Consider the following 21,726-nt stretch of genomic DNA (forward strand, 5'->3'; position numbering starts at 1 on the left):
AAGTCATTATTTTATGTAGGTGTTTACTGGTCTACACCCAGCTTAGACATGATTATAGGTCTGTTTTTGGACTATTTCAGAGCCGGTCCTGATTTGGAAGGTCAGATATTTGATGAGATGGTACTGGGTGTTGAAGTTTGAGAACCACTGGTGTTTAGGTCAGAGTTGATCTCCTCTCTGCTCTGAGTCGACTTGCTTTTGCTTTAATGAAAGCCATCCCGTGAGTTCTCATGTGACTGTTCAAACCCGCCTCTGTTTCAAACTCTCTGCCACACACTTTACATCTCGTGTTTGGAGCGCCCTCTTCGTTCTCGTCTGCACTGTGGAGCTGGTTCTCTCTTTGGTTCCCTGTGACGTGTCTGTGGCCGAGCACGTGTGGTTCCTTCAGCCGGTGGACGATAAACAGGTGTCTGGATAAGGAGCGAGGTGAGGTGTAGCATAGGCCGCACTCCTTACACTGGCAGGAGGAGCCATTAGACTTGTGCAGAGGGATGTGCTCATGGAAAACAGTCATGTTCTCTGTGTTGAAGCCACAGACGGCACACTTCTGCACTTTGGGGATGTTTACTTTGAGCTTCTTCAAAGGTTGGGAGTCTGGGCTCATACAGTTTTCAGCCGCAGAGGCCTCATTGTCTTCTGTTTTCCGCTTTGTGCTTGTCTGTGAAGAAAAAACATTTCAGTAACAAACAATTCAAAATGAGTCACCAATGAAGGAAATCTTTTTTTTGAACAATAAGTACCATTTCATTGGTCGGTGCCGTCTCCATTATATTAGTCCTAACAGTTTTCTTTTTATGGTCACCATGCATAAGCTCAATATGTTGCTCCAGCAAAACTCTTTTAGTGAAAGCTTGACTTAGAGCTGGACATTGACTGCAACAGAATAATAATTTTAGATTGTTGTTTTATTAATAATTTAGTGTATAATCCGTTAATGTTTGTGAACTTACAGACAGGTGAAGACTCTGTGTTTGAGACGATTGTGCCGACAGAGACTGTGTACTGAACAAAAGGACTTCTCACAGTGATGACACGGGTGCTTTTTTAGTATCTGAAATAATGACACGGGTTATGTTTGGCTTTATTAACCAGAGTGGGAGATTTTAAAATCACACCTTGCCATGTTCTTTCCTCATGTGTCCCACATACGTCTCTCTGCAAAGGAAGTCGGTGTCGCACCCCCGACAAGTGTATCCTGACGTGCTCTTCAACTCTCTGCTGTTCCAGTTTGTGGTTTTGTTCCTCGGGAGATCCTTGTCAGACCTGGTGTGGCCATTTTCATTCCCACTATCTTTGATGTTGGAATTGCTACAAGTGCTGTTGGAGTTGATTGACCTGGTACAAAGAGGAAGGCTGATGCCCAGATTTGGTGGGCCTTCAACTGTCTTCAGATTACCATGAGTGGTCTGACAACGAAGAGGAACACATCACAATGAATATACAAAATAATGTGAAATTAGTCCCATACGCAGACAGTGTACTGTACAGCAGAGGTAGGCAACGTCAGGCCCGGGGGCCAATTCCAGCCCTCCAGCACAGAACCTCCGGCCCCCAAGATATTTTGAGAAATATTATATGCAAATGCCTGTTAAAGTACTCTAAAAATGTGAGAAATAGTGTTTTTATAGTGCATTTTTGAATGTCCTTGCAGAACATCCCACTTGGTCATATGTAATGTAAAACAGTGATTCTCAACTGCTGGGTCGGGACTCAAAAGTGGGTCGTGAGCCTATAAGGAACTTTTTTTTCAATATTTTCCATCTGAAACTATACGGAAACACACTGCAGTCTGTTCAAATTAATATTATTGGGTTGTTTTGATCATAATTTCAGTCTTAAAAGCAAATCTTTGGCTTGTTCAATAAAATATTTATTTGGGTGGCAGCTTGTCATTAAGGTAATGGCACTGATGGAGGAAATAGTTCTTAACTTTGGGCGACACTGGTGAGGTTCGGCCCTCGGTGTTTTGGCGATGATGAAAATCAGCCCTTTGTGATGCAAACTTGCCGACCTCTGCTGTACAGTATGTAGTGGTATTAACAAAACCTACGTGAAAATACAGAGATGAACTGATTCGTACCTTGATATGCTCCAACATGAGTTGTTTCTGTGTGTAGAATATGGAGCAGTCAGGGCATTTAAAGACAGGCACCCTGTTAGTATTGACATGCTGTTCCAAATGTGTGTAGAGCAGAGACTGAAGAGTGAACACAGTGTCACACATGGCACATTTGTAAATTAGCCTGAAACACAGAGTAAAAACAGGTTAAAAGCAGCTGTTGCGAAAGCTCTATTCTATAAGACGTCTAAGCCATCCAAAGGTTGACATGCGGAAAAACAATTAGGAAAAACAATTTAGAAAAACGGTAAGCCACAAGCGTGTCTAAAATCTACAAATCCCTCCATTGACAGCACAATCTTTTTCTCAAAGAATAAATTAGACATGGGTATTACATAACACTGGCAGTTCAATAACAATGGTGTGGCAGGATGGTGGGGAGGGACGGGATTGTCCACGGGCTGGTGCTACTTGATATTGTAACTGAACATCAAGTTAAACTTTCTGCTTCTTCTGCTGTAATATGTTTGCACACACTCAGAAAACACATATTTTCTGCCTGATGTGTTCGAAGGAACAGGCATGGATCAGTATTTAAAAAGTCATGTCAAGAAAAACATTTCTTTTGCTAAATTCATATTAACGTTAAAAAACAACAACATTAATAACAAAGAAAAGTAACCGCACACATTGTGACAGCCTGTACCATTATCACTATCGATATTCTTGTTTTTGATGGTTAATAAAGAGTGTAAGCCTGCCTTAAATCAATGATGAGCGGTGGACCAAAAAACATAAAAACATCAAACTAAAACTGTGATATCTAATCCCAGTCCCCCCTACTTTTAAAATGAAAGTCATCTTTTTTAAATATTATTGTATTATTGTTTGTGAAGACTTACTTGGGTTCTCCTGCTTTCGCCCCCGGGTGCTGTGTATGTGAATGGGACTGTGTCCCTGGGGCTGATTTGAAAGCCATGGGGCAGATGGGACATTTATAGAAGACCTCACAGTGAGTACTTTGGATGTGGGATTTGAGAGTGGAAGCATCAGTCAAGATTGCACTGCAGTGAACACATCTATAAAAAGACAAAAGTCAAAAGAATACTGCACCTTTCATCATTATTATTTTTATGACACTGTTATTCACTCTGTAAGAGTTCTTACCTGTATCCATTGTGGCGGGTGTAGTGTAGGCAGGTTTTGGCCACATGATGTAACTGAAAGTGAGCAGACTTACAGTCGGCTCCACACTCGGGACATATAAATGGAGATTTATGTTTGTGAAATCTCTGGTGCGACAGAAAACTGCACTGATTTGGCAGAACCATTTGGCAGACGGAGCATGTTTTCTGCAAAACATGTTTGAGGATGATGATTTGTGCAATTTCAACATGAACTAAATGTGATGTTATACACACACCTGGCCATTGGACTCCTGTTGGTAATGGACTGAAAGTGAGCTGACATCCTGAAACATTTCATTGCACTCCCAGCAGATAAGTTTTTGTTCGCCCACTTCTGATCTTTCATCTTCGGTCATCAAAGTACCCGACACGTGCTGTGGCCCAGTGCACGATGTTTGGCAGTTGGCATTTGTCCTATGTACACTAGCTGGACATGTGGTAATTACCATCTGGTCTGCTGGGATTGGTTTGAGGATGAGGTGTGAGCACTGCATGACCAGGCCTTTGTCTTTGTGACTCCTGGCGTGAGACAACAGGCTGCACTTGTTGTAAAACACAAGACTTTTGGTGCACTGGTTACAGGTCACGTCGATCCTGACACTGCGGCGGCCGTAGTGCTGTGCCAGGCTTCTCTCCAGGGCAAAAGAGTCGCCACACTCCAAACACTTGTAACCATGAGATGGCAGAGTTATACAGGCGCTTGACGGAGGGGACAGGTCCGGGACATAAATAGGAACTGGGTTAATGCTACTAAGGACTTTGTTGAAGGCATCCACCACTGACTTTTGAGAACTCTCAAACACGTGTACTTTGGACACTTTTTTTGAGGTCTGGCCATTAAAAATCTGTCTCAGTTTCTGTTGCTTTTGATGCTTTTGTGAGAATGTGAACGTTTGTTGAAGTTCACAGGCTGATGGTGCCATAGTTTGTTGACAGAGACTGAGGCTTCCAAGATGCACAGTTTTTGGCATTTTATTATTTAGCAGATCGGAGGTAGGGACCATCACAGCTTGCTGTTGAATGGCATTTGCAGCCTTGAGAACTGCTCCGTTTGTACTATGTACTGATGAAGCTGGGATCACTGTAGCTTTGACTGTTGTGTTATTTGCCAATTTAAGGTTTATCACTTGAGAACCTGCGGTTTTAACAGCTGACGCGGGTAAGAAAGCTGTTGCCACAGGCTTAATTGCCATCTGCTTTGTGACTTCATTCACAAATTCTGTTGTTGGCAGGGAATGTCTTGGGGATGAGAAGATTCCACTCTTGGCCTCCCTGAAGCCTGGGTTGTTAGAAATGCCCTTGGATGGAATTCGAGTTAAAGAACGTTTTATTTGTCCTGTCTTTGTCTTGATAGTTTTAATATGAACCTTTGGAATCACTGGGATTGTGTCAGTGACGGAGGCTGGCAAACCTCTGCTGCTGCTATCACTTGTACTTGAAGGACTATCTGGCAGCTTTGTTAACAACATACTTTGGGAGGGTTCACTCATGTCAATCCTTTTAGGAGCTACACGACTATCATGGTCTTGAGAACTAAAAAGTACAGGTTCATTTTTTGAATGTAAAGAATCATTTGTTTCATAGTTTTTTTGGGCGCTAAAACCAGTAATGGCTGTAATACATGAGGGTAGTCTGTCAGGTTTAGAGGGCTCATTAGATTTGCTCAGTTCTTGACATTTTGGAACAGAGTCTTGTAATTCTTCCTGCTGCGTAACTTCTTTGGAGACAGTTGGGAAATCAGCATCTACTGGGCCGTTGTTGTTTTGATCACGTTTTACAAGATCTTGTGGCCTTTCTTTTACATCTGTTTCTCTGTCCTCAAACTCCTGAGCACTTGAGATTGTATTGTATTTAAAGGGCACTTGTGAAGTGTTCGTGGGAGCCAGAGGTCCACTGTCATTTGAATGTCTCCATTTGTTTTTGTTGTGGTTGTTGCTATCATGATGTCCGTTTCGGGTGCCTTTGAAATGAGTATGGTCCGAATGTCCTTTGTTGTCTTTGTTTCGGGTGTTCTTTACAATGACGCTAAAGCCAACATCCTGTGTGCTCTGGGGCTCGTCTGGAGTTGTACGGAGTCGGACCTCATGATCCACTGGGACAGATTCTATGGCTGCTTTGGGATCCACCATGTCAGGCATGTCAAAGGCTGCCAGCAAATCATCAAAGTCTAGAGTTCTCATATCTCCCATGGTCTTTCTCCTGCAAGCATCAGAAGCTCACCTAACAATACATATAAATACATTTAAATAAACATCAACAAAACTTACTGTGAGGTTGTTTTAATTTGGTTTATTCAGTCTTTACTCAGTGGTCGTTCACAATGCCAGTAATCTGGCCAAGATACTAATGTTATTTGTGTTAATTATGTATTACATTCTATTCATTCATTCATCCATTTATTCATATTCATATCAAAAACGGGATGTGCTTAGCAGATGGCTTGATAGGAAATGAATGTTTGCAGTAATGAAGTCATCAGATCACCAACAAGTCGTGATTTAGGTAAATGATAATTATTACCAAAACTACATAAGGTCATCGATGGTTATTTAGTGGTTCCCAACCTTTTTTCCTTGAAGCCCAGTAGACTCTTAACCAATCGCTCTAAACTTTAGAGAACAGAACAGAGAAGAAAATAACCTGGAGCGTGGAGCATATGACTTCAGAGAAAAATGGCTGACTGAGCTGTGTGCAGCAGTGCTGAAGGGCCTGTTGTGAAAAGAACTGCCTCACTGATCTTGGACTAATAAAAAAAATATTGTAGCATGCAAGTCTAATCACATTGTCTCGTTTACTGTTTAGGAATTCTTTGTAGCATTTGTAAAGTGTGAACAGTCAGACACTGTAGATGGATCGTGCACTCTCATCTTCTCTTACTCCCTGTAAGCCTGTGCCTGCTACAAACCTCTGCCTCAGTAGTTTGACTGGAGCTAATGCACCATGGGGCAGCTATAGAAGAAACCTGGAGTACATCTCTGTATCACTCAGTGGAGCACAGACACAGCATTGTTCCTGTTTGCCCTCCATCTGCCTCAAACCGGTTTCAGCTGGTTCTGGTCAGCCAGCCTTCAGCAGTGCTGTGCTGCAGTACGGCCTTTGCGAGAAGACAGGAGTCTACCCCACAGGAAATACTGCGTTTTTGCCACTGTATGACATGATGCAGTTCATCAACATAATACAGCTACAATGTATTTGCTTCTACAAAAGGTCTCTTGTCAGATAAAGAGAACTGAATCATAATGGACACAGGAAACACGCACAATATGAGCTGCTGAAATGGAAAAAGGAAAAGAAGTGGATGTTGAGTTGTTCTACATACGTATATGAAGCAAGTGAGGGTGATAAATAAATATGTTATTCACTTACATAACAGAAGATGTTCACTCCATGATGCTGGCGGGGGAAGCTCACTCTTGGCCTTTTCCTCAGCCACATCCCTCCAGAGCACACATACACACACTCTGCTACAGCCCGCCCCCAACACCCAATAAATGCCAAAAAACGGACTGATGCAAATAGCCCTCCAGCTATACCTCTAGTGCTGGGAAGAAACACAGCTATGCCTCTCGTGCGGGGTATGGACACCGATATAGCTCTCGTGCTGGATAGAGACAGAGAAATACAACATCCACAAGTCACTACCTGTCTCACATAAGCCATTTATCTATACACCATGATGCCCATGCTGCCCACTGTCCCTGCTGCCACAAAGACACAAAGACATGCAGCTTCATGCAGAAAAAGAGAAGGCATACCCTTGTAAGAGTTCCACACAGGTAGTAAAAGAGAATCTTCCTGTGCAAGCCCATGTTCCCACTCTTTCCCCAATTGCACTTCCCTCACAGTCTCCTCTCTCCTTTTCAGAGTCATTCACAGATTTTATTCTGACTGCAGGCCCTTTTTCTAAGCCCCTGCTGCCTGCGCCAGCTCGGTGTAAAGGGACAGATGGAAAAAGGGGGCAGTGTTCAGCAGGCGAATCAGGCCTTTTGTCTGAGGGGGCGAGGGGGTGAGGGTCTCATACTCTGGCAGCAGCGACAGGAGAGACAATACCCAGAAGTAAGGAAGAGAGGAAAAGAAAACACATGAGGAGTTCATCATGTAACCAATTCACATCATTTATTTACTTCTTCTTAGCTTTTCTTAAATACATTTTTCTGCAAGCCTGCAGTCCAAGTGTACAGTGTTTGATTGCAATAAAACAGATTGATTAATACAAATTATGATAATAATAATAACGTCTTTATATGTGCAATTGGATATAGCAGTTTTACACATTGCAACGCCTATTTGTAAGAAAAGTAAAAATAGCAACATGAAGATCAGATTTGATTCACTCTGTGGTGAACATTTTCCTAAAGCTGTTGGATTTAAGAGAAGAATTGTCAAAACCACAGGGTTTATATGACCACAGGCCTGCTGATTGTGATGTCCTACTTGACTGCAGTGGACGTCTCTCAGTTGTCTTGAACTGGCAGCTATAGTGATGCACTAGACTTGTGGGATTTGTGTTTAATCCAGTAGACCTGATTCAGAGCAGGAAATAGTGCAGCCATCCACTGCTTATGGATTTATGTCAAGCTTTGCTTTGATTTTGGCATAGTTAAGATGTAAAACAGGGCAACATGTTGTGGGAAAAACATGTAATTGCAATTAGGTTTGCATTTTATGTTTTAAAATCCCGATTCACTTCACAATGCACAATGGAAAACCTGCAGAGGTACTTTGAGTTCTAAATGAACAAACATGGGTTTGCGTGTGTGTGTGTGTGCGTGTTCTTGTACGACAAAGTACAAAGAGGACCAGTTTGAGTTTTTAACCAACAGAGTGAGGACATTGTAAAGTGAGGACATTTTGGGTGGTCCTCACTTATTTGAGGGACTGTTTGAGGGTCAAGATGTGGTTTTAGGGTTAGGGTTAGAATTGGATTTAGATTAGGGCTAGTGTGTGTGTGTGTGTGTGTGTGCGTGCGTGTGTGCGTGCGTGCGTGCGTGCGTGCGTGTGTGTGTGTGTGCGTGTGTATTGCCTATGATCTGGTTATACTTATCATTAATTGGTTAATTTATCCATATCCAACAACATATGCAGTTCATTGTGCAGCCTTAGGTGTGTTGGGTAATTGGTGAATCCAGGACGTTTTCTTCCCCTCTATGTATTTCTTATCACCGTACGTTGAAGTCTGGTACTGAAAATGTTCAAACTGAATGAAATGGAATTTACTTAGACCTAAAATTTTAGGAATGTTTCCAAACAGCAGAACAAATTGAGACTAATGTAATGGGTCTGCCGTTGCTTTATAGTGAGTGAATATTTCTGAATGATACTGGATACTCAGCTTATGTTTGACAGTCTTCTTTTAAATATTGCACAGCTGCCATAAAATCCATACAATTATAACCTGAAGGCCTTACAATGGAAAATTGCCCTGACTAATCGACACGTGTGCTCTAAAAGGCCCATTTTAACTGAAAAACAATATTAGCACAGAAACCATTATCAGAGCACTAAACGTAATGTGATGTGACAGATTCAAAGGAGTGAATATCTTTGAATATGTGACGGCAAAGAGACATGTATGTCCAGTTTATCACTGACTTTACTGAGACATAAATGACAGGACACTGGTCAGTAGGCTACTGGGATGTTTTAGTTTGCCCTACAGTGCCATCTGGTGGATCCTTGTTTGTTTGTTTTTGATCGTTCACATTGTATAACCCTGACCACATAAACAGTACATGGCAAACCAATCAGATCAGGTTTAGTGCATGTAAGCATCAGTTTTTGATTTCCCGGTGGGTGTCCAGTCAAGCACCCGCAGTTCAGTCTGGAAGCGAGTGGTCATTGGAAGCATGTGGCAGGACTGATTATTAAGTGCTTTTGTTATTGAGTACTTTTCTGATTATGACTTCCTTTCATGAAGGTTGTGACGTAGAGTTCCTTTTTAAATTACAAAGTTTTCTTGTTGTGCTTTAATGTGTCATCTCAAAACTTCTCGTTCATTTGTCCGTATAAGAAAATATATAAAACAAATATCATCTTTACATAACGCCACATGGCTCTATTTATACACTTTGATTTCTTCATCAGGATCTTCCATCTTCTACATTGCTGTAATGCACCAGATTTAGTTGCAAGTCTATTTTTCCAACGGTCTATCTAAAAAGAATATGATAGGACAACTTTATAAGTCATAAACACATTACAATACTATTTCCTTTTATATGTACAGTTATGTGAAAGACATAATGTTATAAGACATTGACACAAACACGAAGGCCTCGCACAGACAGACGGAGATATTGTTGTGATATGAAAGTATTGGCACCATGTGGCCTGTATAAGACATGCATCTGTTCTGTGTTTGATCTTACTTTCTCACTTTGGCAGGATTGTATTTGATGATAATTGAGCAGTGTTGCTGTTGAATTGGTTTTCTTATACAAGCATTTTATTTGAGGGAACGCAACATGTCAGCTTCGTTCTCCTGCACTTCAGTAAGTCGTGACTCACAATTCTCTCTGTTTTTGCATAAGCTAGATGTGTTAGTAATGTTTTATATTTTTAATAAAGAGTTGACCTCTCTTCAATCAGGAAAGTCTCACTGAGATTTCAGAATATCTTTATCTCCTATCATGCTTGTTTTGTTGTTGTTGTTGTTGTTGTTGTTGTTTTTTTTAACTTTTTTTTTAAGTCTCCAGTCTTCAAAGGAAGCTCAGGGACTGGTGTGTTTTGTTTAAGGTCATCTATAAACAATGATGACCACTTACTCTCTATAAATCTCTGGACAACAATCCCACCCATACAAAGAGGATTTGACGTGTGCACAAAGGTAACCTTTTCAACACTAAATGTTGCCCACAGACTTCTACTAAAAGCATATTGTGTTCCCTTATCTGCCACTGTGTATTCATGTAGTTTGGTGTAATCTACATGAATGGCCTGATGATGACAGTGACTATTGCTGTTTTTTTTTCTGCATGCAATATAAACTGCATAGATTATATAGAAATATCGTGTTTTATACATATACATAACTTATTTGTGTTTTATTTAGTCAATCCAGTTTAAAAGTAAAAGTACTTGCTCCAATCAACCTCAGCTTTCTATTTTGAAAATGCAAAGAATGAAAAATTAATCAAATTCAAAATACAATAATCTCTTTAGTTTTACAGCACATTTGTTTTGCTCTATAGAAAAAATGAAGTGAGTTATGCAAATGCTGAAATATGCCTCTGTAATTTAAGAGCACTTCAAATAATAGAGCTCTTTAATCATTTGGATTATTTTGAATGACGTTACTCAGATTTGCTTTGATTGCCCATTGACCTCAGTGAGATCTGATGCCATTACTGACCACAGCAATTACACTGTGATGACAAAACGACGCTGACACCTTCTGCAATCACCCAGCAATCTCGCGACAAAAACGCTATAGGCCAATAATAATTACAGTCTCATTTGTCCTTTCTGCTCTGACACCGGCTGCTTTTAAACATGACGCTGACGCGCAGCTCTTAAGGAGACGCGTTAACTTTGCTCCAAAGACCGGCTCCTCCAACGCACCAAGAGTGGAACTTCAGCGCAACAAACAGGCGACATGTGCGGGGATACGATGGGGATTTTCTGAACTTTTCAAGGATTAAGCTCAGACACGGGTAAAACATGAGCGCACTGAGCTCATGCTGTAGACCATACCTGCTACTCGTCCTTTTCCTCGCAGCGATATCCTGTTTATTCCACTCCACAGAAAGTTCAGTGCCGGCGGGGAAAGTGTATCCACGCGGGAATCACTGGGCTGTAGGTAAGTGGGGTTATTGGTGTTATAAAGAGTGTTAGAACTTGTCTTGTAGTCGCTCATTAGGCTGTTTTTGACATCATCTATTTTAGCATCAGGTCACTATCACAATGAGGAAAATAAGGATACTATGTCGTCTTTTTCTATCCGACCTGATGATTAAACCAACGCTTTATTTTGAACTTCTCAGGTCATTTGATGGGAAAGAAGAGCATCAACAGTTATGCCTTTTTACAACACAGACACGATGACAACGAAGACATCAGAGGCGCGCGAACAACACCGGCCACGGGGCTCGAGCGGCGCGCTCTCCTGCAGCGGCGCCAACCCCCTAAACAGAAGAGGGCTCAGGCTGTGACCGCGCACAGGGGCAGGTGGAGACGTGCGGGGATCTACACATTTCTGCTAGAGGTTGGTCGGAGTCTAGATAAACATGCTATAAAAGGTCACAGGATGTTCAAATGATGCGTATTTGCTTTTTTATTTGTTTTATTACAGATCACCAAGCTTCTTCGTATGACTTTGTAACCTCCAAGATCGTCAAAACATGTGCATTTTTGTCATTAAATCTGGGCATATTTGAAATGACACCGCTAATGGTGAAATAAAGTCGGTAATTGCACTGAAACTTGACAAATAGTTCAACTCGTGTAATCTACTTCCACCACAAGATGGCGCACGAGTTCCACAAGTGTGTTTTTAATAGTGTGTGAGTGTTTTTTCATTTGGTCGGCACAGTCGGCCTGCACAGCCTTTAGACTTAGGCTATAATGTGTATAATAAAGAAAAGGCATTAACACTGGCGTGATCTCCGTCCTGCAGAGAAACACAAACACACGCAGTCAGCCTGGCACTGACCAGTGTGGGGTCACCTGTGGCTTTACTCTGCTTTCAATAGGACATGCTAATTGAAACAATTCGGCTACACGCATCTTTTCTTCAGCAAAAGAAAAAGAGTCTTCCATTTTCTTACTGTATTTGTTACGGTTCATCAGTAAACAATGGCGGCACAGCGGATTACAAGCCACTTTCACCCCTGTTAGTGTGGGACTAATCCCAGCAGGCCATGGAGGAAGTTTACAAAGGGTAATGAGCTGGAAATTATAAGGCGGAACATCCAATAAATACAAGGAAGTGTTGGATTGGGTCTGAAGAGGAGTCGATGAGATAAAGTTGATCTTAATATTGATTTGAAACTGGCTTCATTTAAACATCTGAGACTCGCACATCCTCAGAGGAGCTGCTTTACCCAACATTATTTCAGATTTTACTCAAGTGGAATTAAAAGGAGGTAGGCCAACTTAAAATATTACTCAAGTGTAAAATAAAAGTACTTATACTTAAAGGAGCTATCCTTGATTTTTTTAATTTTCTGTTATTGAAACAAGATTTGTTTTGTCCTTTAGTGTATGGTAAAAGCAGAGATTTATCCAAAAAACACTGGTTTTAAAGCCTTTTAAACAGTCATAAAATGTCAGGCTAGTAGGTATTTTTTTTTTTACAGTGAAGTGACAGTTTTCCTCCTGAAAGTTTTGAAACCTGGTTTAAACTCTTTTAATGTTGTTGTAAATGCATTAGGAAGGTTTGAGATGAGTTTTGACCAGAAAATTGAAATTTGAGTGACCCTGTATCTTTGTATAATCAGGTATAGCTCCTTTAAAGTTTATAGTAAATCTATAAACTATAGTAAATCTATAAACTACACTGTTACTCAAGTGCATGTACTGACATGTAAGTGCCCTCTGCCCATCAGCCAGCATGTACAGCCCTCACTGACCAAAAGCTGACCACTTCTGACTTTGATAAAGCTGGCCTTTATGTCCGAGGGACTTGGCACTCAGCTAGTGTGATTATTACGTATGATAAATACAACCAATAATCAGGACATTTTATTGTAAAGCTTGAAATCCCTGAATAATATATATTTTTTAAATGCAAAAAAATTATAAAATGATGCTAAAATTCTAATCCCAGTAATACATAGATTGTACAGCAGTTTCCCATTGGAAGTTTATTTTCAGCAGATACAGCTTTGATAATTATGCAGTTAATATAAAAATTACAAAATGGTTTCTTTTGAAGGAAAATGAACAAAGAGTCAGTGCCAACACGAACACTACAAGGTCGTAGGCCTATGTCCTTCGCAAAAAAAATGCAGCATTTTAATTTATGTCATCAAATACAGTAACAACCGATCTTTTAAAGTCAGTTTCTCATAAAAATCCCAACTCAGTTACAATGTACAGTCAGAACTGTGTCCATTCCACTCGGCATCACCAGGACTTTCCCATCGACTGAATGTGCTCCTTGGCTTTGATCCTCAGTGAGGCAATACTGGAGTTCCTGGGGTCCACTGAGCACTGGTACGGCACTGGGGGACACATAGATCCAAAGAGGGGCAGATGAGTGCTGTGAGTGAGAGCAGGAGGGCTGTGGAATGGGCCCGACAGAGACGACGATGACATGGAGGAGGAAGGCGAAGGGCTGTATGTCCCGGAGAGAGCGTGCTGTGAACCGCTGATGAAGCCGGACAGCGACTGCAGGGACGTGGACGAGGATATGGGAGTGGAAAGCCACGAGTCCAGCTGCAGCCCGGGGCCTAGTGCCTGGGCCTGGGACCGGCTGAAAGACAGCAGTGTGGGGGAACTGTCCTGCAGCTTGACCGAACTGACTTCAAGTTTCTCCTGACGGCGCCACTTTGCACGCCTGTTCTGGAACCAGACCTAGAGGAGGAAAATAAACCATTGATAAATCACAAAGTCTCGGCAGATACTCAACACTATAACTCATTGTTCAGCTACATTATAGGCTTTGTAAATGTATTTATCTGAACCAGGCAAGACAAAAACAAGAAAATGGCCATAGTGATTACTTAGGCAAACATTCTCCCGTCCTATTCTGTGCTTTACATCATTTCTTCTCTCTCAGTTCTACGTTAAAAAAAAAAGTTGCTCCTATACCTGCACGCGGACCTCCGGCAAGTTGACCTTCATGGCCAGCTCCTCTCTGCTGTACACGTCCGGGTAATGGGACTTCTCAAAGGCCCGCTCCAGTTCGTGCAGCTGGAACGTGGTGAACGTGGTGCGGTTTCTTCTGTGCTTCTTTTTGGAGCTTTCGTCGTCCGACAACTTGCAGTCTCTGTCCGGAGAGTCTGGACACAGAGCCGTGGGCTTTGCGGCGCTCTTGGCGCAACACACAGCTGCGGGGCGAGAGGCGAGAGTGAGGTCAGGGGGTAGTGAGGTCAAATGTGAACTTTGTGTGTGTTTGTATGCGTGAGCTTGAGCAAAAACATAAAAAAAATAATGCATTGTGACGCGAAAAAGGATCCACTGGGTATTTTTTGTGCCGTTTTGTTCCAACATTAGGTCATACTTATTACCAGATGCAAATGAGAGTCGATATCAACGTGAAATAATGAGTCTTTAAACTTACTGTCAAAGTGTTTCTTCTTCTTTGGGCTGACAGGGGCCGTCTCACTGCGCTCCGCGTCGTGTCCCAGGTCCATCACGTTGTAGGAGCCGGACTTGTGGAAAAGCGCATCCTCCTTGAAGCCCAGTATGGCCTCTATGCTGTGGAAAGTGGACACTGCGCCCGGACTGTGTATCGAGCGCGCAGGTGACAGACCCTCATCCATTATGGGAGCAGGTGGTCCCAGGAGCCACATTGGTCGCCGAGGTAAATAAGAAAGGAAAAAAAAAAGTTGAGTAGATTTCAGGCGACTTTTTTGTTGCTGTGGTAATTGATGTCTCTCACACAATAACTCTGAATCCTTGCCAAGACATCGAAAGCCTCTTCTTCTTCTTCTTCTTCTTCTTCTTCTTCTTCTTCTTCAGAGGGCACAAACAATTATCAGATTGAGCTTTTAAAGCGGCAAGAGCGCCTGTCCACGTGACAACCCCACTGGACGTCAGAAAAAGGGGGACGTCCCCGCAGGATTCGGGGGTTAAAACGTTAAACGGCGCCTTGACTCCTCCCTGTCCGAGACGTGACTCCCCTACAACTGCCAATATTGTCTCTAAACCTACTTACATAAATCTTAAAACCATCTTTATGCTCCTCCAGATGTCATACTCATGTCGGACTGTGAAAAGAGGCAGATTAGGCCCACAGATTAAGGTACTGCAAAACCATAATTACATGACTTCTTCTGAGGACACAGATTGAAGCATAATATTTAATCAACGCGTTATCGTTATGTTGCAAAAGGAACAGCCCGAACTTAATCACAGGATAGCCCAGTAAACCATTTAACAATCACACGTACACACAGGGAAGAGGCACGTTCACACTATACTGCACTGAAGGGTTTGTTATTCATGTTATTTAAAACTGTCTAAACCTCATTGACCTTGTTATCTTAATACATCATCTAATAATGTCATAATATGAAAGCAAGCATTTTGACAAACATAAATGTGCTAAGTTTTTCATGTAGATTTAGTTTCAATCAAGATTTAGTCACACATTCTGGTAACACTTTACTTTACGCTACCCTTGATACATTATACATAACTACATTTAGTACAATGTAATGTGCTCTGTAACAATGTGTCATAACTTGTACCTAGGGGTTAGATACATAATTAAATTATATGTATTTGTTGTAAGTACAATGTAATAAAACATAACTTTAACCCTAACCTTAAGCCCTCACCTTAAGGGTCTAGTATCCTATTACATTATGTACCTACAAAGTACTAATACAAGTTATTCCATTGTGTATCTAACCCATGGATACAAGTTATTACAGATTGTTATAAAGCACATTACATTGTACTATATTTAGTTGGGTACAATGTATCAAGGTAGCGTAAATAAAGTGATACCCATATGGTTTTTTGTTTTATTTGTTGTGGAAAATTTCACGTTTCGACTTAAGCTAAAATGAATCTAGTCATACATATATACATATTATTGTATTCAAACATGTTAAATCCTTTCACAGACTCAGGTATTGAATGTGCTGCTCTTTCAAACGTGTCAGATTATGTTTTAGTCCCTTCTTTTCATTTCTTTTTAGTTTTTACAGTTCAAAAAACAATATTTTAGTCAGGGTTTTAGTCATCATGAACTCATTGCCTTTGTTATGACAGCAAAATATGAATTGACAAAATGAACCCGGACTGCCAGTAACACTTGTGTCATTTTGCGGTCAGCTCTAAAGAGATCTTTCCTGCACTTCTCTACCAAAATGTCAGGTATAACCACTTAATAGCAAACTGAGACTGACAGCAGGGTGGTAATCCCACTTAAGGGGATTACATTGTTTTACTCAATAGAGTTAAAAGCCCAAAAACTATTGAGCTTTTCCTAATTACTAAAGGTGACCAGACTTTTTGTGAGGTGGGGGGTGGAGGCTGACGGTTCACTGGGTCAGTTAACTTCATCGTTATGGCTTGAATAGTTGGATCTGGCGGCATTATTCCTCTTAGGTTGGCAGATCTGATTCCTGTCTGCTTATTATGACATATAGACCAGTGTCAGTGCCTGTCATGTGGGAACTCCGCCCACACTACAGAGCTGATATGATTTGATTGGTCCGTTCATTTGAGGGTTTATTTTTATTTATATCTAACAAGCACCAGTTCCCAATCAAAAGTCACATGACCGAGAATTGTTTAAGAACTCATTTTCTGTGCCCAAACTCCAAAATCAAAAATCAGTTTCCACAGAGTTACATTTTGATTCATGTTTTTCTCTCTCGGTGGCTTTTTATAAACCAAATCTTCTGGGTTTGAAAAGCCTGCAGTTAGATGGGGACAAAGTGACAACCTTGAGTTTACTGATCCTATTAGTCGGTAATCCCCGGACTTCACAAATCCACAGACATTTAAACAGGCCCGAGTCTAACTTCAAACTTGAATCCCATCGCGGGACGTTACCCCCGACAGGTGTTTGGATAATGCCCAATTAAACGAAGACCAATTTCTTTATGTGTTGCACTATCACCGAATTAGACGCATGGATTAAAGGTATTTACGCCGCCCATGAACAGATTCACATCTCCCCCCAGTGACACAACTGAATTACCCATGGTTACTTTCTTAAACGTTTAATCCATTTGAACATTACAGTTCAGCTTTCACAAAACAGTGCTGGTACATGGTGTTTCTGATGTGTGCGCATCTGCAGACATCCTCTCCTTACTATCGTTTCAATGGAAGTGATGATTTTGTACGGCCTCAGAGCTAACGCAGACACTCAAGGAGAGCATTTCCTTCATATACAACATACAAAAAGACACAAAACAGGAATCGGGGGCATTTAATAAAAGTAGGTTAACAGCATTGAACTCGCACTCGCATAGACAACAGTGTTTCATTCACCACACGCTTGCACGACTGCAGGACACAGACACCGTTTCACTGTGTGGGAAGGTTTAAGGGTTATCTTTAAGGGGGGGGGGGGTCATAGATGGCTTTGATTCATGGCTGAAGGAATATTTACAAAAGTCACAATTGTAGAAAATTGAAGTGATTAAAGCCGTATTGCGGAACATTTCCAGTTTGTTGCTTTGTCATAAGAGTGAGTGGTCGTTGTGGAACTCTGATAATGAATAAGCGAAGAGCAAACTAACAAGATCAGCCTTCATTGTTATTCATTTGCAGTGGGCTAGCAACATTAAGAGCTTGGAAGAGAGACAGGCTGTGGTTAAAGTAAAGTCAGGTCAGTGTTGATTGGGTTAAATGTTCCGCAGTACGGCTTTAAGGTGTGTGCCATTGAAATATGTACCGGTGTGACTCATACACTGAATCCCTGGCTCTTAGACGTTTCAAGTTTTGTTCTCCTTTCCTCTGAAAGATAACAACCTCTACATGACGGAGCACTTCTCCTCGGCTTTGGTCTTGAGCTCGGTGACTGTGGCGGACGCCTTCTCCTTCAGCTGGTCCATGTCCATGTTCTGCAGGTTCTGGAACTGGCCCATGATGGAGTCCTTGCCCTCCTCCTCGGTGGCGTCCTCGTCCACCATCTTGAGCAGCTCCTCGGGCACGTCCACGTCGTCCCCGGCCATCTCGATCATGTTTTCATCCTGCTCGCTCTGCAGGTGAGAACAAGAATCATCAGTGACGTCACGAAAAATACAACATAAGTTTACAGCCCATCCTATGGTTTGGCATTTGGAGAATTACAATGGAAACCTTTCTTTGTTTAAAGGTGTTGGAAGGTCTGTTTTGTTTATGCTCATAACTCATATTAGTGAAATATCTCTCGACAAAATATAATAAATCAACCCCGAGATGGATCAGTATGTGAAAAAATGTTTACTCAGCTCTGACAACAGTTTTAGACGTTACTCCTTTAGTGTGGATCAGCAGATATGTATTTTAGACCTCAAATACACGAGATCAATTAGAGATTACAGGAGATTTAGAACAATACCTCTGTGTGGTGTTTTTAAACAATACTTTCAGGAAGGATTTAAAAAAGAAAATAGGATTAAATGATATAGCTTCAAAAATATTTTTTGTTTACAGCTGGACACACTTGTAGTCTCTCTATTGCCATGAAGGGAAGTTTAATGTGAAGGTGCTCCTCGACAACATTCATTTTGAAGATCTTTAGTAGTTTATTTTGATTTGTATTTTATTTTCTACCTGCAATGTTAAGAAGGAAAAGCTCTGTAATGAACAAAAATGGCACAGTCTTTTAGCCACAGAAATCTTCATTCATTCAATTCTCCCCTGACAATTAGACTTTGAAATCCAAGACGAATCGAACGAATAAATGACTAATTACGTTCGGTCATTAAGTTAATTATTTTCCATGTATTATATAGGAAGAATTGACAAATGTTAAGCTACTGAGAGACACTACTGTACGACAGGGATAAATATGTGGAGCACTGTGGCCAGTTTGCAGGATTATGTCAGAAGTGCTTTAGCGGTTTCTCTCTGGATCTCGGGCTAAAGATATCCTCTGTAGCGATGCACGGGACTTAAATCCATTAAACCCCAAACATGCACCGTTTCTAATCATGCATTTCCCCCAGTATAGCAGTACGATATATATTCACAGCATGTCATTTAGTAGAAACAATTGACCTATGTTATGTCCCTTTATATTGTAAACATAATAAACCATAATTAGCTTTGTCTGTGTTGTTGTTATGGTGAGAGAGTGAAAAGACATCAGACCAAGGTAAAGGATTGTGCTATTGTGGAGTCAAGGTCTTCAATGTATGCAAACATTGTCATTGAGGAAATATTATACTTAAAATAGGTTCGAAAACAACAACTATCTAGACGCAAGTACATGTACTCAGACAGCTCTTTATAAAACTCTTAAAGCATTTCAATAGATAGAAATAAATGTGAACATACCTTCTTGGCTCCCTCCATAATAAGTTTGGAATATTCTGACTCTTCACGTTGAGGTGCTAGAGTATGCAGCAGTGTGTGTGTGTGTAAGTGTGTGTGTGTGTGTGTGACTTCTTCTACGGTAGCCTCGTCTTAATGAGCCTGGACACCTGCTCAGTGACCTGAGACTACAGGAGCGATAAGGGACATTTCCAGGATCTCGTTCAACACCTCGCTTCCTAATCCACTTGCGTCACTTTCTGTGGCAGAATCTACGTCTGGCATTGGCCACACTGTTGATGAACATTTCCAAAACCGATTACCAACGCCAGCAAATTCACTCTTTACCTTTGGCAGTCTGTACTTTTCCCTGAGGCAGACCCGCAGTGTTGCTCTTTCTGCTTTCTTGTGTAGAAAATCGGCATCCCTCTCCATCCTGGAAAACAACAATGAAATCATCTTGAAATACTGCAAGACAGACGCGATAATACTCATGAACGACAGACACGCTTAATTGTGTTTTAGGACACATTGTTAGGACACATGCTTGTGATGCACGTCTCTATGTGTGGCTAATCAGGTGAGATTAAAAGACCAGACTAAGTCAAGCAGATTTGCAGTGAAACCAAGAAAGTAAAAAACAAACTGATTGAAGGGCATTGTATAAATAACAAGTTATTTACTTGTTTGTTCCATACTAACATATAATTATGCCAAAAATAAAGGTGCATTGAGGGTCTGTAGAGGAAGCGTATCCCAATCTGATTATGTAAGAGGGCTGACCGGGCTCAGAGGGAGAGAGAGAGAGAGAGAGAGAGAGAGAGAGAGAGAGAGAAAAGTCCAAACGATTTCTCTGTGTATTTAATTTGTACATTTAAAGAGTAAATATGCAGAGAATAAATCCATAAAAGCATAATGATGTGAAGGAGGTGTCGTCTAACAAACACTGCATGGCAGACAATTCAAAATGGCTTCAAACTTGTCATAAAAAGACACACGTTTGACTCAGAAAGGTGATGAAAATCCTAGTCCAGGTCCGATGATGATGTTGCAAACGCACAGGCATAATGGAGTCGTGCCATTGTGTGACTACTTACTTCTCCTCCACCAACTGTTTCTGATATTCTTCATATTCCTCGCGTGTCATCCCAGCTGCTTTGGCGGGATCTTTAGGGGCTTCCTCCTCTTCTTTATCACCACCGCCGAGACCTATGCCGGACAAGGGGTTCCCGATCATGCTTTTGATCAAAAAGGCCATCTTCTCTTAATCTGTGAACCTAATCTCGAATGCAGAGTCTATGGAACGGCTACAAAATATCTTGCTAAATTTCTTCTGCTTTGCCTTCCAATAGCCGTCACATCCAGTAGTAGCTTTGTAGTCAACCTGCTGCTTGTCTACGCAGCCAAGGACACACTGACAACAAGCAATAGACACTAACAGACGTGCACTCTCTCACACACACACATCATTTTGCCCTGGCCATAATCTGGACTTAATCCCTCATGCTTCACTATACTAAGAGGCAGATGTCCCGTTTACTATTTTTCTTTTGCTTGTTTTCCCCCCCGTCTTTGGTTTCATTTTTGTCATTTGATACATTTCGCTGCAGGCCAAGGTCTTCACAGAAAAACACTTTTTGGGATGAAGACATGAACTTGCGACTTCATACGAGATGTTTCCACCCACTGGTGCTTAATCATATTAGGAGAGAGCAGGCCACGTGCTGAAGAGGGTGAGACCAATGGGAGTAGAGCGGGATTACCGGCCTCTTTATCCTCGGTGAGCTGCCGTGCTATTGTTCAGGGGGGGGATGATTGACAGGGCGGGACATGGGAGGCATCACTATGCGCCTCTTCTTCTCCTGTCGTCTTCTGCGCTTCACTATTTATTCATTTGTCTGCATTCGCCTGGCTTTTAATTGTAGATTCATGTTCTTAACTGTGACCCTGCATGAAACATCAAATCAAATGTTTTATTACGTAATGATACAAACGCTGTAGAACAAAGTGCTTTACAGATGAAAACAGAGCTCTACATGATGATGATGATTTAACCTCTTACCCCCCACTTTAACCAAGCAGTTTCTCCAGTTCGGCTTTACCCAAATCTTAAAGCTTCTCCACGCTTATAGGCCGGTGTAAGGCCTCATTTGAAAGCTAAGACCTACATAAGTGATTGTAACTTTTTTGTCACATTGTCACCGTGTTTGTCATGTTTTCGTCTCTTTTTGTTTTTCAGTTTTTTATCGTATTTTTGTCACTTTTTTTTTGCTTTTATGTTGCTTTTTCATCACTCTTTAATCGTGTTTTTGTGGCTTTTTATTGTATTAGTTACTTTTTTTCCGGCCGCTCTTTTGCCATTTTTTTCAAAACTGGTGGGAAATATATGGT

At 41.3% G+C, this 21,726-nt stretch overlaps 3 protein-coding genes across 3 annotated transcripts; all 3 read right to left on the reverse strand.

Annotated features, from left to right (window-relative positions):
- Positions 1–129: 129 nt before the first annotated feature.
- znf532 (zinc finger protein 532) lies at positions 130–6,812 on the reverse strand. Its single transcript, XM_079551565.1, has 9 exons — positions 6,613–6,812; positions 3,483–5,466; positions 3,227–3,411; positions 2,962–3,138; positions 2,081–2,243; positions 1,116–1,406; positions 951–1,051; positions 741–873; positions 130–658 (listed from the first exon to the last, which is right to left on the reverse strand). Exons 2-9 carry the CDS (start codon positions 5,433–5,435, stop codon positions 155–157), a joined length of 3,507 nt encoding a protein of 1,168 aa, XP_079407691.1. The 5' UTR covers positions 5,436–5,466; positions 6,613–6,812; the 3' UTR covers positions 130–154.
- Positions 6,813–13,273: 6,461 nt separating this feature from the next.
- On the reverse strand, positions 13,274–14,702 carry rx3 (retinal homeobox gene 3; the record flags this gene model as incomplete). Its single annotated transcript, XM_079551623.1, has 3 exons — positions 13,274–13,761; positions 13,999–14,237; positions 14,471–14,702. 3 exons carry the CDS (start codon positions 14,700–14,702, stop codon positions 13,312–13,314), a joined length of 921 nt encoding a protein of 306 aa, XP_079407749.1. The 3' UTR covers positions 13,274–13,311.
- A 3,102-nt stretch (positions 14,703–17,804) lies between these two features.
- On the reverse strand, positions 17,805–20,593 carry cplx4a (complexin 4a; the record flags this gene model as incomplete). Its single annotated transcript, XM_079551502.1, has 3 exons — positions 17,805–18,077; positions 19,684–19,771; positions 20,433–20,593. 3 exons carry the CDS (start codon positions 20,591–20,593, stop codon positions 17,850–17,852), a joined length of 477 nt encoding a protein of 158 aa, XP_079407628.1. The 3' UTR covers positions 17,805–17,849.
- Between the last annotated feature and the right edge of the window lie 1,133 nt (positions 20,594–21,726).

This window comes from Gobius niger (genome assembly GCF_951799975.1).
Source record: "Gobius niger genome assembly, chromosome: 2".
Classification (NCBI taxonomy): Eukaryota; Metazoa; Chordata; class Actinopteri; order Gobiiformes; family Gobiidae; genus Gobius; species Gobius niger.